The sequence below is a fragment of the Physcomitrium patens genome, chromosome 23 (genome assembly GCF_059467195.1).
Source record: "Physcomitrium patens ecotype Gransden chromosome 23, ASM5946719v1, whole genome shotgun sequence".
Taxonomy (NCBI): domain Eukaryota; kingdom Viridiplantae; phylum Streptophyta; class Bryopsida; order Funariales; family Funariaceae; genus Physcomitrium; species Physcomitrium patens.
The window spans coordinates 13,152,459-13,168,006 of record NC_143432.1 but is presented as its reverse complement, the minus strand read 5'-3'; the positions used below and the strand labels follow the sequence as shown (position 1 = coordinate 13,168,006).

General features: G+C 39.1%; 3 protein-coding genes across 4 annotated transcripts; all 3 read right to left on the bottom strand.

The window, feature by feature from the left end:
* Positions 1 to 1,459: 1,459 nt before the first annotated feature.
* LOC112276113 (phosphate transporter PHO1) lies at positions 1,460 to 7,478 on the bottom strand. Its single transcript, XM_024507146.3, has 12 exons — positions 6,491 to 7,478; positions 5,817 to 6,144; positions 4,944 to 5,370; positions 4,626 to 4,746; positions 4,261 to 4,390; positions 3,883 to 4,003; positions 3,536 to 3,788; positions 3,283 to 3,387; positions 2,825 to 3,022; positions 2,416 to 2,694; positions 2,149 to 2,291; positions 1,460 to 1,947 (listed from the first exon to the last, which is right to left on the bottom strand). The coding sequence occupies exons 1-12, from the start codon at positions 6,785 to 6,787 to the stop codon at positions 1,851 to 1,853; spliced, it is 2,499 nt and encodes an 832-aa protein (XP_024362914.1). The 5' UTR covers positions 6,788 to 7,478; the 3' UTR covers positions 1,460 to 1,850.
* Positions 7,479 to 8,626: 1,148 nt separating this feature from the next.
* LOC149986577 (leucine-rich repeat receptor protein kinase HPCA1-like) lies at positions 8,627 to 12,551 on the bottom strand. Of its 2 annotated transcripts, XM_090246559.1 has the most exons (11): positions 12,413 to 12,551; positions 11,919 to 12,086; positions 11,689 to 11,760; positions 11,369 to 11,440; positions 11,025 to 11,111; positions 10,660 to 10,728; positions 10,355 to 10,431; positions 10,007 to 10,078; positions 9,748 to 9,891; positions 9,070 to 9,598; positions 8,627 to 8,934 (listed from the first exon to the last, which is right to left on the bottom strand). In XM_090246559.1, coding segments are annotated over exons 3-7 (279 nt in total). In that variant the 5' UTR covers positions 11,691 to 11,760; positions 11,919 to 12,086; positions 12,413 to 12,551; the 3' UTR covers positions 8,627 to 8,934; positions 9,070 to 9,598; positions 9,748 to 9,891; positions 10,007 to 10,078; positions 10,355 to 10,382. The 2 variants fall into 2 exon arrangements, with proteins under 2 accessions (XP_090102685.1, XP_090102684.1); XM_090246558.1 differs by lacking the exons at positions 11,025 to 11,111; positions 11,369 to 11,440; positions 11,689 to 11,760; positions 11,919 to 12,086; positions 12,413 to 12,551 and having other exon boundaries at positions 10,660 to 10,720.
* LOC112275846 (putative leucine-rich repeat receptor-like protein kinase At5g49770) lies at positions 12,515 to 14,162 on the bottom strand. The gene is made up of 4 exons (XM_024506525.3): positions 13,847 to 14,162; positions 13,205 to 13,325; positions 12,968 to 13,039; positions 12,515 to 12,752 (listed from the first exon to the last, which is right to left on the bottom strand). Exons 1-4 carry the CDS (start codon positions 13,953 to 13,955, stop codon positions 12,674 to 12,676), a joined length of 381 nt encoding a protein of 126 aa, XP_024362293.2. The 5' UTR covers positions 13,956 to 14,162; the 3' UTR covers positions 12,515 to 12,673.
* Between the last annotated feature and the right edge of the window lie 1,386 nt (positions 14,163 to 15,548).

Genomic DNA, 15,548 nt, shown 5'->3' with positions numbered 1-15,548 from the left:
AAAAGCATGAATAACTTACAAAATTGAAGCTTTATAGACATGATTTTATCTTTAAATGTGTCTATAGGTGATTGGTTGGGTGAAACTTGGCCAACAAGTTGGCCACATATTGCATAGGTTGATAGCTTGTAATATAAGCTATCCATGAGGTGAACATACAAGAAACTTTTCTTGTAAGTTAGACACATGTTATACAAGGTGAATACATGTTGGAGGTGCTGTAGAGAGTTGTGACATAGCTCCTAATTAGATAATATATGTAGAAGCCTTCTTCACTCTTTTTAATTCTATTCTTGCCTCAAGTTTAATTTCAAAAGTCTCTAGATTTTTAGTCTTTGGCAATAGCCATTCCAATTTCTTCTTCAATATATTTATTTTTTTATTTCTATTTTTTCATCCCTCTTTAATAAATATTTCACTTCTTCATATATATTCTTTGATTTCTTGTTCTTAACACCAACCTATTTAGTCTTCAACTTGTAATAATCAACTTGAAAATTTGATGAATTATCTTTTTGATATCTTATGATAAGATTCAATACTATTAATTTTAATTGAATCAAATACATGTTTATAATATAAAAATTTATTAATAAAATAAAAATCTATTTATAATTTAAAAGTTTATAAATATTTATTTTAATTAATGTTATATTTAATATTTTTAATAAAAAAGGTACTACAATATTTTTAGAAATTAAACAATAATTATATTCCTTTCTTGTCTCTCTTATCTTTTTGTTAGCAATTTAATACAAAAAATACCTTATATACAAAAAAGCCAAAATATATATATAAATAGATAAAAATAGAATATATATCAATGAATTTAAGCTATTGCTTCTATATTGATAACAACTTACTTGGGTCTAAAATTTATTGTATGTAGTCTAGAAGTTCTGTATACTACTTTTCTACTTTAAATAAACTAATTAAAGTTATACAATTGTTTTAGTTTTCGTCCAAAAAAAATAAACTTTTAAATAAATCCATGACTTTTTAAGCCATGTATTTTGAATATTTTTCATGTTGGCATTTCAAAATCACCTGATGAAATACATAACATCTACTAGATGAAGAAGTAAACTTTCAAACAATTAAAGTAAAAAAATGTCCAATCAAATTGCTCAAAATAATATTCAATTCTAATTTCTTATTTCAACTATGAGATTATTAGAATTTTCTATTAGTCTTGATTTGATTTTTATTTATTTATTTTTTTTTGTTTTTTGATCTTATCAGAAATACATTTTGATTATGTAAACAATGATAAAAAGTAGTAGGCTTTGTAGCAGACATTAGTAAGAATTTTAAATCATAAAAATGTTTTATATTTGCCCAAAGGTTAAAGCCAAGTTCCTAAAAGTGAATTTATGAACAGAGTTATGGCATCAAATGTGGTTGATTTTCTGTTCACTTCATATAAACTCCTCTTCCTCCATTATCCTGAACAAAAAGCTGAGAATGACGTAATGAATACGAATGGATTGGATTAATGGGGCAGATTATACATCTCTTGGTGGTAGACAAGGTGATTGTGTTATGAAGCAATCAAAGTGGCACTTTAGAAAAGTGGATTACCATCACGAGCTTCGAATTGAATTGACGACCAACCGTGCGAGGGCTTTATCATTGACCACCGCATGAGCTTGGTGCGGTGTACGCATCGGGGATAAGGTTTCCAAATTGTTGGGATTTCAAAAATGAACATTGCATACCCTTACGATTTGGACAGAAATTTGAGTCACTGTGGCATCTAGTAAAAACAATCATTAGACCAATGCAGAAGGCATGAGCAGCTAATAGTGCAGAGCCAAGGGACCCTCGCTTTGCAGGAGGAAAGAGCATTATCATAAAACGGTTCCACCATCAGACTCGTCGAAGGGAAGTGGAACACTTTTGACAGCCCTGTATTTTCCGACGTTGTTCAGATGTTCGTTCTCCAGTCTACATGAACCAATCACAGAACAAAATTGTTGGCCACATTAACGCTGAAGTCCTTGATGAGTACACGATATAAGTAGCTCACCGTGCATGGTATAATATATGTATCAACAACTTCGCTACTAGAGCACCAGAATACCCTTGCATGTAATGACCAACAAAGACAAGCTAAGATTATCACTGCAATAATTGCCTCATGTATACCTATAGAAGTTCCAATGACCCCGTCGAATCACTTCCAAAGCAGCAAACATAGCGTCCCAACCAGGTTTTCCAATCCCAGGGATGGCTCGATGAAACCCTTGAATTGAGGAGAGCCAGGCTACTCTCAGCACCGCATTCACAATCTGCACATGTTTCAGGTTCTAACATTTAACAAGGATTTCTTCTCTAATAATATAGATTAGATTACAGATTCTGCAGCAGAAGGTGCACTTGGGAAGAACACAGAAGTCCGTAAAAACATTTTACCATAGAAAGAAAGTAGAGATACTTCTTCTTCAAGATGACCTGGTCGCGAAGCCAAGGGTTCTGGGAATGAGGTTGAAGTAGCCCCCAATCAATTACAAGGTCCCAGTAGAGCTGGTAAAGCATGGCAATACATGAAAAGAGTATGAACAAAACCAACCAAATTGCGGTTCCTCTCTGCACGTATCGAGTTTTGACCAGAACAGCTATTAATGCGGAGGCGTACTTGCCAGCATTCCACAGCTGATCTGTGTCTTCCTCGTCTCGGTATCTTCTCAAGCACTGCATAAGGCCAAGTACTATTATGATCTTTTTGATCTGTGCTTTCCTGGTCCTTAATAATAATTAAAAAGAAACAAAAAAACAAAGTACAATTACCAAATCAAGATCACACTCCAGTCTGGCATCTCACCTGTAGAAAACGCCACCAGTAAGGCATCATAGAGAAAACATATACTAACTGACTGAAGGGATTTTTGGTGTCGCATCTGTCATTCACTCGATCGAGGAAAGAACTACTCGAATAATAACACAACATGAACTGAATATTTCGAAACAAAAAGACTTGGCTTGTCAGTTGATCTCCCAAGAAAAAATCGGCCAATACAACCTGGCACAGTAAAGAGGAAAATGAATCCTAATTAGTTCTCGTTAACTGCAATGTGAGTGGTGAAAAAGAAATAAGAAAATTGAAGACAACCAAAAGATAAATTAGATATACAGATCTTCCAGATCATAGCAAGCTCAGATAATATCCCTACTCCATCGTACACGACATATCTTTGTTTGCAAATGAACAATATAAACCCGTCTTATTAAGTTTTCGCAGTAATCATCTTAACAGTATGATGGAATTAAAGAATTCTGTACCCTACGAAAAGGTGCAAGAATGAGATGTTGAAAGCATCGGATGAAAAATCTCCGTGCAGACCTATACAGTAAGTTGACAGGTGCAAAAATAGCTGTAACAAATATCTGCACAGCACCAACACAAATATCCGGCAAGATTAAGTAGGCTTGCATAAAAAGTGAAACGATGAACAAAAATTTCATTCAACGTTCAGAAAACTAACAAAGAATATGCAATTTGCGGTGATTTGATGTTGCCAGAAAGAACGCATACCAACACTGCAGCCAATGGAATGATTTCAGATACTTTGAACCGAGGTGCCCTTTTCGTACTAATATACAAGTGGGAGTTCATGGCTGCCAGTAACAAGCTTGTAAAGCCACTGGCAACGCATAAAACCTGCCTGTATCCCAGCTCTGTGCCCGGTTTAAACTCAAAAATAAAAGGATAGTTGATGCGAGTTTGCCGCCAAGTGTAAAGATTCCAACCGTACAGGTACAAATGTAGCAGCACCAGGGCAAGAGAGCTGACGATCATGAATAATGAAAGTCAGTTAATAATCGTATAGAATTCTTCACTGGTTAGTCACTTACTTATAAGACTGAGGCTAGGTACTGTACCTGAACACATAAAAAACGGTGTTCATATATCTAACGTCTCCCAGACGTCCGACTCTCGGAGAAGCGCGTAGCATTACAATAAACACGGCCAGTAATAACATAGAAATGCCAGAAAATAAACCTGCAGCAACAATCACATTCAGCTGAAGGTGTGCAAAACCCTGACTCGCCCAGCTTGTATTCATTTCATCCTACAAAGCTCAAATCCACTCCACATCGTTCTATTGAAAAAAATTGCGTTCACCTTCCAACAGTGAGTGTGCAGTAGTCATAGATCGGTCAATGTTGGAGGTTTTAAAAGAACGCACGCATGAGCTTCTGGATGGGAGCTATTTCATATCAACTTTACAGGTACTTATACAAACATTTATACCATACCGAAAAAGAATGTAGTCGTATGCTCAGAATGTTGTCGCTGAGGCCTTAATTGGGCCATGGCTTTTTGACGATCTTGTGACGAAAAGGATTGAGTAAAGATATCCTCAACTCTAACCATTATTTTAGATATCTGCAAGTTTTAATAGAAAGTTGAGTCAGTAAGCATAAGTTATTTACTGTTGTGTTCACGACGACAATTGAACAAATTGCTCAGCGAAGAATAATAATGTCTTGGAGTAACACAGTTCTGAAACTAATGTAGTATCAACCCCTAGACTCCTACGTGCGAGAACAGAACATACATACATGCAATTCCACTACCTGTCACGCATGATACGAAATTGCACCAGGAAAATATATTTCACCTTGTTGGAAGTAATAAAATAGGACCGCTCAACCTCTTTTAGGTACACAGAGCCTAGCCTTTGCTTCACTGCCTTGTCGTATTTCTTCATAATTTTAGCGAAAGCTACCAGATTCAAGGAGCTGAACACATTCATTACGTGAAAAAACACGTCTGTGATTACTCAGTATCTTCAAACTGAAAAAGTGCTCACAGAAAAAGACCTCGAGCAGAGCATTGTCCTTAATGAAATGAAATCTGCGGGTTTTTAGCGTCAAGTTCATAAGATGAGCGGTCCACATGGCAGAGGAGTTGGGTAAGAAACCAAATGTGACCTTACCTGTAGCTTTTGAGAAGGTTTAGCCCCCGATAAAACTCAACAAAAGCTTTACGAAGCATTTTCTCAGAAGTTGCAATCTTCTTCTTGCTGAGGCTCAAGTCAATCATATCCTGGATGACAGTCTTCGGCTCCTTAAAGAGATAACTAAATTTGGAGCGTTGAGCGGATTCCTCGTCCTCACCCTCATCCTTATGGATAGTCAGCTTTACATCCGGCTGCGAGCGAGAATTGAAATCCGCCGTGTGGTTCATAACAGAGCGAAACGGACTCCAATCACAGTTTACTGCTTGGTTGAAATAGCCAGACCTGCGATGCTCAGGTTTATAGGGGGCATTGCGAAACATTTCTGACGAGTCGAAGCTTTTCTGAGAATTCGGACCGGCGATGGCAGCTAATCCCGCATCCGTTTCCTTGGTCCCTTCCGATTCTACATTAAAAAACACCATCTTTCGATTAGTGGATCGCTCCCTGTTTTTGTCGTCCACACTCATGGACTTTTCATCACCAGATTTATTCTCTTTAATCTGAGAAAAATCCTCACAGAACTTCATTATTACTATCTGCTCGACACATGGATTCTCAGTTGACAAAACTATTTTACATGACTTTGATAAATCTCAAGTATTTTTACGTCAAATCTGTTAGCAATTTAGTACCAATACCAGAACAATGAAGCTTGTCAAGGCGTCGAAATTTCAGACTAAAATTCGGATAAGATGGCACGTACTATATGTTAACATTGGGTTTCACACTCAAACATCAACTTGTAGGTTATGATTTCTTAGTGAGAAATAATCCACAAAGGCAAGGCAAGCGGAATAGAAGATTCTGTAATTTTTCCGGTACCAACAAGGGATTGTCAGTTGTACACACCAGTACTATCTACCAACTCTTCGTCGTCATGGTCTTCTTCCTCATCATCTTTGTCTTGATCCTTTGCTTTGGGTCCTAGCCTTTGCCTTTGCCGCTCATGTTCTTCCCGAACTTGGAATAAGGTCAATAGCTGCTGCTCCAGGCGCTTAGCGCGGGCAATATATTGTGCCTCTTTTTTTTTGTAGAAGAGGTTCACCTTATTCAATTGCGCATCCAATCGCGTGAAAAACTGAATGTCTGGCTCGTCAGGCTGAAGAGGATTCAACAACTCCGTCTGGTATTGTTCAAATTGAGAGTGCCCGCCCTCATTTTCTTGTATTCTGTGCACCTGTCGTGTATTTAGATTCCTCAATTTAGATTCCTCGACATCGTCATTCGTCAAGGCGCTGCATTAAACCTCTTTGTGATGTCCTCAAGCCAGAGCCTCTAATTGTCAATATGAATATACGCAATATGCCTGACAGAATCTGGCTTAAATAATTCATGGACATTCAACCAAACAGATCACCCATTCAGTCCATGATTCCGACTTTACATTCTATCCAAATTTTCTGAAAGTCTTCTATGAGCACACATTCCTCTGTATGATTAGAACCTGAATAAGGACAACTCATGCTCAATTCAAATACAAGACTCGAGGATTCACATCATGGAAATCGAGAAGGCTACCATACCACAAGAAAATCCTCGGGCCGCAAAGGCTCTGCTCCGCCGTGGCGGAATGACAGCCTGCCGCTGGCACCCTTACCCTTGACTTGGTTTTCGACATTGTGCTTAAAAGTGGACATGCGTGTCAACGTTCGACTGATCGCTCCAGTACCCGCCATGGACTCGTTACACCTATGAATATTTCTCTGCGCACGATTTTCCTTGACTCTTTGCACGTCCCTTTTGAGGGCTTTGTAATTAACGTAGGCATCTTTCCATTCAGGTATAAGCGATAATTCCAGTTGCCTCGCAAACTTCACCATGACTATTTACAGATCCGAAGACGCTCATAAATTTTTCAAATAACTTGGCACCAATCCTGTAGGCTATAATAAACAGTGAATGTGCTTTGGGTCGACGAAATACACTAGTAATCAAGTATATCGACCTAACACTCGCTGTACCTTGGAAGCCGAAACGAATTCCGAAAAAACTTCTACTAATTACACCTTCCAACCCCGCTCTACTTCGAAACTCCACCGCGACTGTAACCCCTCCACATTCAATTTTTCAAAGCATCATTCCGCATGGAAATGGCCAACATTCAAGGTATCCAATATCACTCGATGCAAAAGCCTCCGATGCGCCTCAAACTCCCTCTAAATCTCTTCTTCTGTTACATGGAACAGATCTATTCAGATCGTGCGACTATACCCCCAACTCTCATGTTTCCTTGATAAGATCATTTCCTATCAAATCTGCATATGTTCATGCGCCAGTGATAGCAGCTGACCACAGCGTCGCGGTCCCTTAAAAGTGTACAGAAACCCCTGAGATACAACGAGGCCGTACGTGATAGTTCAGTTAAAATATCTGAAGCTGAGGAATTCAAGATTACGCAAGCTGCTAAAGCAGCAAACTCACGACAAAACGCGTCCCCAAGCAATGTACTCCACCAGCACAGTACCGTATCTTGACTTCGATCGCAGTGAAGATCCATTGAACATCTAGTCCCCTCAATAATCACAATCTGATACCTTCAGTCCTCCATGAGGGCCTTATAGCTCCGCGATGAACCTTCATTCTAACTGCCTTCGTCGAAATTCAAGCATCTTCTCACGCTTATCACCAAACGCCACCTCACACACCTTTCCCCGGATTTATAGGAAATTATTTTGAAAATATTGGGGTAAATAACAGAAATAGATAAAAAGAAGACTGAAAACTCTACGCATGTAAAGTTAACAACAAAAGAACAGCGTATTAAACAAACCTTCTCACGACAATAAACAAATTCTCGAAGAGTACAAAGAAGTACAGATACTGCATCTGGATCCATCCGCAGCTCCCGGCCACGATCTTGAATTGAATCTGAATCTTCACTCCCGATTCGAGTCAAGCGAAGGTTCGCGACGCGTAGATAAACTGGATTAGGCGAAGAAGAGCTGTGAAATTCCGATGCAGCTGCAGACATTGATTTATTCTTTAGGCCACGTGTGCGGCAACAAGAACAGCATCCGCGATCGTCTCTAACCTCTACACGTAGATATATCAGATTCGTCCTCACAGGAGGCGTCAAAGGACACCTAGGAATCCCTCTCTCGGCAAAAACTGCGGTGACAAGCTCGACTGCACACCTTTTGATGAACCTTGTGACGTATCCACTGTGACTAGGATGATTCCTGCTTCGTCGGCGGTTACTTTCTCACTGCATGCACCGTCAAAAACAGATGCAGTAGATACGATTCGTCGGATTCAATAACTGACTTAGCGATCCTTTCTCCCCGTCTTCTTAGTCCGCCGAACACTCAAGCTAGAACCCCTTCTGAACTTGTAGATTCTGTGGTGTGAAATCGCCTCTTGCATGCATGTTCACGTTCACATTCGCTGACATTTTTTCTACTCTCCGACTTTCTCTTCCTTTTCCTAATCCCTTCTCACTTTTCAACGCAGGCCTCCTTTTTTCCAATTTCAGATCATGAGTTTTGTTGCAAGGCTGTACCAACTTCGCATAGCATTTAAGTGAGAAAAATTTTCTTAAAGTTTTCAGTTCAAACCTGGAGTTTGTTTATCGTGATGTTTGTTCTTAACTTTAAAAGCTAGGAAGATTATGTAGTTTACACATGTCAAAAATTCCAGAAAAAGCAGAGGAATTCAAATGATTTATACGTCACAACGTGATAGATATCAATATAAAAAACAAAAAGTAGGAAGTGTACATCCTTCTGGTTGCTCTCCTAAAATTCTCAATTAGCTGCGCTTGCGTCTATTAGTTGGGGTGAAGATTGCGGAGAGATTTTTCACGTCTAAGAACAGCAATTACACACCTCATGACAAGATATTCCCCGATTGTTTTTACAGACATACCTATCCCCAACTACCAAAGAAAGGGAGACAAAGACGGCAACAGCAGCAGCAATGTCAATTTTGCCACCTGTCGATAGGCCAGACGAGACTGTTTGAGTTACCTCTGCAACATGTTACATTGATCGGTCAGCATCTTGGCGACAACTTTCACAAACACAACTCACAGAAGCCATCCATACAGTTAGAAATCTCAATCCACAACCCTCAACCGCATGCTCCATGGCAATCTAGAAGGTACCTCCAGAGCCTTGGATATCTTGAACGAGTCCAGGTTTGAAAGGAGGGTTAAATGTCATTTTCTGAAGAGTGAAGCTTCTCGTGATAAAATCCTCAGTAACCTGGTCCATGAATTCTCCAACCAAAGGGAAGAAGAACAATCTAACCGCAACCCTTAGCACATTGCCATTAAGGATGCATCGCGGATCCAGAGCTGCTCACTCTCAAATTGCAATGGAGGGGTCTCATGTTGGGTGAGAGTCTTTAGCGACGTAACTGTTTGATTCTTGAAGGAGTCCCACAAAGGTGGGTCATTGATATTTGTGAAGGATGGCGATCGCACCTCAAGCGTTACCACAAGCGGTTTGCTACAACGACACTGCAAGGGGTTCAAGTAAAACCTGTTGCCGCAAATCATGTTCTGGCAAGTGTTCTTGCTTACCATAGGGGATACCCATGCGCGTTCCATCGTAGGCTTAGTTGTGTTACATAATTCAGGACTTATATTCACAAAACCTCCAGTAAATGTGCACAATGGATTACCTTGCAACCTACAGAAACACAAAACATTCATTTCAATACGAACACAATCCAATATGTGAGAGCACACCAGTAAGTTGTATTGTTTTTTCAGCTGAGAATTCTTCTGCCACGACATGTCGGTTTAAATAATGTGCACAGTTGAGAATAGATAACTCACATAACAAGGACAGATTCTGCAGAATAGGGGTCAGGTTGGACTAAGCCTGTGATATTGTTGTTCTGGAGAGAGACATATCGCAAATTCAACCCCAAAATCTCTGGGATTGTTAGGGTCCCGTCTATTTCATTATTTTGAAGGTACCTGCTCGAAAAAACAGAAAGCAATAAATCATTCTCTGGTTTGAATGACTCAACGTGCACTCATAAATGATCTCTAAAGAAATCTGGACGTTCTGTGGAATGTTTAGGTAACTTACAGTCCCTGGAGTGCCGAGTAGGTCAAAATATCAGCAGGCAGTGGCCCAGTCAGATTAGCATTTTCGAATCGCCTGTAATCACCATAATTAAATTTAATAAAATAAAATAATGTCACAGAGGGATACATGGAATAATTTATTTTAAAAAAAAAAACAACCCACAACAATAGCCTAAGCTTGATCACACATGCGAACTAGCACTCAACCGGTAGCTTGAACAATTGCAACTACACCAAATAGCTTGACACACAAGGATACTGGACGCAACAGATCTATAACAGCATCCGTTCGGAAAGATTTTATAAAGGAAAGCCTGTTATTGGGTATCAAGGTGTTGGTATGTCTCACATTGTTTGTAAGCGACTGGCGGACGCATTCAACCATGAAGGGAAGGCTGTGGATCGAAACTGTTGTTGCTGACGTCACTGTTAGACACAAGTTGACGAAACTTGCAATTGTCAAGTCAACGAAAACAAACATCAATGTCACTTTATTCTGATTTTAACTTCATGTCAAGGAATGTGGAGATGGCGAAGAAACACATATACTTCGGGTGAAAATGGCAACCCTCACTGACAACAAACTGCATGAGATTTTAAAGCACAGTGATAAAAATAGAAAAATGTTTCAAGCGTATGGAAGATTGTTCTTACATAAGCTGAAGCTGGTTGAGAGCAGACAAAACTGGAACAGTCCCAGTCAGCCGATTGTTGGCCGCACGACTAACGACGAGAACATGAAACACAAAGAAAAGAGTATGAGCTAAGCAAATCGGTTGTTGACTTCACCATAAACACATCAAGACTACCTTCCCAAAGTAAATTCTCTTCAAAAACTACGGTAGATCATCAACAACACCAAGGTTTCTACGACCATAAAAAAACAGCCAAATTCGGTAAGAACTTGGATCATAAAACTAACAGCAGTCTCTCAGTGCATATGCCAACATGAGGTGTCAAGAATGTGTAAAACGTATATGAAAGCGGAAAAAAACACATGGACAGAGAGTAGGCCTCACAGTTGAAGCAACCCTTTGGCGCCATTTGTGACGATGTTGTTCAAAGTAGAGGGGATTGGACTGGTCAGCTGATTGTTGCCAACAAGCCTGTCGGACATAAACCGGATTTAGGACTGACGAACTAAGCTCAATAACAATTTATTCAAAAATTCTACATGAGGGTAACCGCACATAATGATAACCCAGAAGCTACTCCTGTCTGCACGACAATGGCAGTGTCACACCAACCATGGTATCATATTCGTTCGGAAAGCATTGTTGAAAATTCTCTTCATTGGAGAATGTCAAGATAAAAATATCACACAGCAAAGTCAATGCATCATTGAAAATAGCGTATAGCTTACAGGATCTTTAGGGAGGAAAGATTTTCAAAACTTTCAGGAATTTGTCCGGTGAATCGATTGAACTCCAGTATCCTGCACAATTCGAAGAAGATGTGTCCAATTCCTTCGTAAATGCTTCAACAACGTTACAAACTTAAGACCATCTTGTCTTATACCGGTGTTCAACGTGTCATAAGACTGGCTCGTCCTACTATGTAAACAAGCAATGCTTGGGCAGAATGGGAAGGAATTAGCATGAAACATATCAGAAACATCAGTAACTACAAAAGCTTATTCAAGACAAGGCAGAAGAAAAAAGACACCACGTGGAAAGAACTCACATGTGCACACAATTTCGGGCATTCCCAAGTTCAGGTGGAATGTTGCCAGTGAAAAGGTTGTCATTCCAATGGCTGCAAGTCAGTGACTCGCTGGATTAGTAAGCTTCAACATCCTGAATTCAAGTTTTTATTATTACAATAGCATTTAGGGTACATAGCAACAGTCCGTGTAATTAATAGCGGAAAATTGATCGAAGAGAAAGCTGACAGGAGAGGTGGAAATGTCTTACTAGTGTTCAATAGCCGGCCAGGTATCAAGGCCAATTTTAACGGGATTGTTTGTTGATACAGGCAGAGGACCCGTCAGTTTGTTGTAAGCAACGTCAAACCTCTTTAATTTCGAAAGCGTACCAACTGAAGATGGAATGGTTCCATCTAGGTTGTTGTTGTTCAGAGCGCTGCAAAACACAACCATACACTTCAGTGTCCAATTTGTACAAAAGCATACAACTTCGGATAGAAGCTAGAGGTGCGAGTTGCAATACATGCACTAAAATTTTAGATTTCGTAACTTGGACATCAAGGACAACTGGCAAATACCTAAACAGCTCTTGACGGGAACTCAAAAGGCTACACAAATTTTCTGACAACTGTTGAATTGGCTAATTCTTAGTTCATTCACAATTTTTCTCACAGGAGAATCAGACATAATTGAGCCTAGCTCAGCCTGGACATATCAAAATGGAGTTAAACCTCGTGTCCAGAGAGTTTGCTTGGAACTCACAGGAAGGTCAAGTTCACTAGTGTCCCCAATGTGGAAGGAATACTCCCTGAAAAATTACAACTCTGTATACTTCTGTTAAAATAACAGAACCAAAATTAGCCAATGATCTGGAGCACAGCAAGGTCACTTCAAATGAAACACACGAACACGAGGTGCTAGAATTGCCAACACAATCAACGACAGAATAGGTACTCCATGCTTGTCTGCTGCTAGAGCATAAGCTGCATTAGCACAGCAGAAGAATACCAACACTCGCACAAATTACAGATATTCTAAGCTGGTTAGTTTGCCCAGCTCGTCAGGTAGCGTCCCTTGCAAGTTCCCGTTGAAAGAGAGATCCCTGCATGCAAAAACCGTTAAACAAGATCAACATTTTACGACGTTGAACCCCCTCTGTACACCCTACTCAATATTTGTGCTTCAAACTGATTGAACGGGCGCAATATATGGTCCAAAGCAAGTGAAGCTCTAGCCGTAGTACATATCATCCGCTTCTAAAAGCATTCTCACTGTATTAACAAAACCAGGCCAGCAACCCCAAACAGCGTCACTTACAGATTCTGAAGAGCTGTCAGATCGCCAATTGCAGGAGGAATAGTTCCTTTAAGCTCTTTATTCACCAAATACCTACACAAGATCGTTGTAAAGAAGAGGAACCCAACTTAGGTTTGGAAGAACAGAAATATCATGTTAGAAGAAAAGTGTATTAAAAGCATTCATAATAATTATATATATATATATATATATACACACAAATATATGTATATATGGGCAAGGTTGGAGGGCACGTACAAGGATACCACTCGGTTGTCTTCACATAAGATACCCTCCCATTTGTCAGCACAAGGATCTGGACCGCTCCACAACACTGTGCTACTACCCCAAGCCTGCTTCAGCGACTGCAGAGACCTTACTGTACACACAGCAACCGTTACACTGCCTTCAATTCCCCGCACTATAGCAAAACCTACTGAAGACAATCGCTCACATATATGACGTTTACGCCTCCTACATCAGATTTGGATAGCACTTCCAGGCAAGGACTTCTCGAGCAGAGGGGCTCCCCTAATCCCAAACCTGTTAGTTTCCCACTCTAAATTATAATATCATCTTCGTGGAAGTCAATGTAGCGAACTACAAAACTCAGTTGTCATGCCATACAAGAGCTCAATTGTGTGCTTACAATGCTGAGGCAACATCCCGGAGTGCAAACAGATGCCTACAAGATTGACTTAGCCTTGTTGTTGGGACAAGTTGTGAATTGCACAGATCACAAGACTAGTACAAAACGTGAACACAAAAAAGGACAACAAAATAAACAAAATATAAGAAACTGGAATACTTTCTCTCTGATATTCTACTGATTAGGGTAAAGTTTCTCCAAAATTCCAATTAAATAGATTAGTCCTTAATTCCTTGAAGTAATAAGCTTACAATCTTGAAGATTAACGGTCTCCAACCCATCAAGTAACCAACTTGAGGAAAAGAACACGATTGCAAGGGCCAGGATCAGACAACGCCCCTTGGAAAGGACCCCTTCCATTGGTATATCCTCCGCGCTGCTTCTTACACTATACAGTCCTCAATGCAGCTTCAAACCGTCACCAATACTCCTATCAGGTCTCTCACATGGAAGAAACCCACTATATATTGAATACAACTATTTGCCGACACTCGCTGACTCGTGTCCAAGTCAACTTCGTCAAGCAAGCGGCTGCTCCCAAACGCCTTCATGTAACAAGTCAGAACCCTTGATATGCAAGGTTTTCTCATGGGTTCGTTGACATTTGATACACCTCCACCAGATCCTCCACCAGATCCTCGTTACAGACACGGTAATTTGGACTGACATATCTAGATCGGAATATCCAGGAGAGATGCACACGAAGTATGACGGATGAATAGTCTGCCCGCAGACATATGGTGGAAGGATGGTTCTTGTCCTTTGTCTGCACTCTTTGTTGGCTTTGACTTGAACTTCAATAACCTCCAACATATCTGTTTGATTGAGCTAAAATTTATCACACATTCAGCACAATTAGATTCACAAACATACAAATTTTTACTTGTAGATTTATTACAAAAATTTGGAAAATGCCTAAAATATCAATCTTATTTTATTTCACAAAAACCAAAGTCATCCAAAATAATCCTAACTTTGCAAAGCTCTTACAAAGTCATTACAAACTCAAATCCTTCAAAATTAATATTCAAAGAAGTTTAACCTAGTCTGCTCTCAAATCCTACTCTTTGATTTACAAAAGAACCCTAGAGTTACCATAAGTGCATGATTTTGTGCCTTAAGGTGTGATTTTGATCCTAATTCACAATCGGTCTTCTTTGGATATCAATTCTTCATATTTTGAGATAATTTTTATTACAACCTATTCTTAAACTTTTTTAAAAAATTCTTATCTCATTTACTTTTATTTGATTCATTTATGTCCCTACAAAATAAATAGAAGTCATTTCTATTTAAAAAATAGTATTAAGATTTAAGTTTTTACTACCTTCCTATTCTTTATCTTTGTTTTTTTTTTAAATATATCTTTTTATTATGGTCTATAATAATATTTTAATTTTAATTTTTTTTATCATACAGTTGTATACTACATGACAACGTTGTGGAGGTAATATCTACTATCATGTCATACTTACAAGTGACTAAGCATCCTTTTGAATCAACAAAAAGTTCAGCTCAAAGGCTTGATTCAATCCTTGGTGGATTTGTGCAAAGTGCAAGGTCTACATAGTGTGGAGACTTTGACCATGGCTTATAACACCTCAAATCTTGACATTTGAAAATCTTGGTATATGATTCTCGTGAATGATGAAGCTTTTATTTAAGATCAAGGTACCTTCATGATGAGCCTTCTAGCTTTACTACCCAAAGCTGAGGCTGAAATTGTGGTTCATAACATAGTGGCCTTGTTTATTGGACTCGTCAATAGAATTGCATCTATTATTGTCCAATGCAATCACAATAATAATATCAATAATGAGGATATTCTGAAAGTGTTGTCTCATGATTTGTATATACTATAGATGTCTTTGTTGTATATTTTCATTTGTCAACATAGCTTGCACTTGAAATTAGTTGTGTAGGATACTCAATCTATGGAGGATATTGAGAATG

Bases quoted from the DNA above. Each gene is read 5' to 3' on its own strand.
- LOC112276113 (XM_024507146.3), bottom strand. From the start codon at position 6,787: ATGGTGAAGTTTGCGAGGCAACTGGAATTATCGCTTATACCTGAATGG. The intron at 3,388-3,535 runs GTATGCGTTCTT...GGTGCTGTGCAG, and splicing joins TTCCATTGGCTGCAGTGTTG to ATATTTGTTACAGCTATTTT. The intron at 2,292-2,415 runs GTAAAATGTTTT...AAACATGTGCAG, and splicing joins ATCTCTACTTTCTTTCTATG to ATTGTGAATGCGGTGCTGAG.
- LOC149986577 (XM_090246558.1), bottom strand. The intron at 9,892-10,006 runs GTAAGTTACCTA...TTTTTCGAGCAG, and splicing joins TACTCGGCACTCCAGGGACT to GTACCTTCAAAATAATGAAA. The intron at 9,599-9,747 runs GTGAGTTATCTA...GTGTTTCTGTAG, and splicing joins GCAGAATCTGTCCTTGTTAT to GTTGCAAGGTAATCCATTGT.
- LOC112275846 (XM_024506525.3), bottom strand. From the start codon at position 13,955: ATGGAAGGGGTCCTTTCCAAGGGGCGTTGTCTGATCCTGGCCCTTGCA. The intron at 13,326-13,846 runs GTAAGCTTATTA...CTGTGTGTACAG, and splicing joins GACCGTTAATCTTCAAGATT to TAAGGTCTCTGCAGTCGCTG. The intron at 13,040-13,204 runs GTACGTGCCCTC...GATCTTGTGTAG, and splicing joins GACAACCGAGTGGTATCCTT to GTATTTGGTGAATAAAGAGC.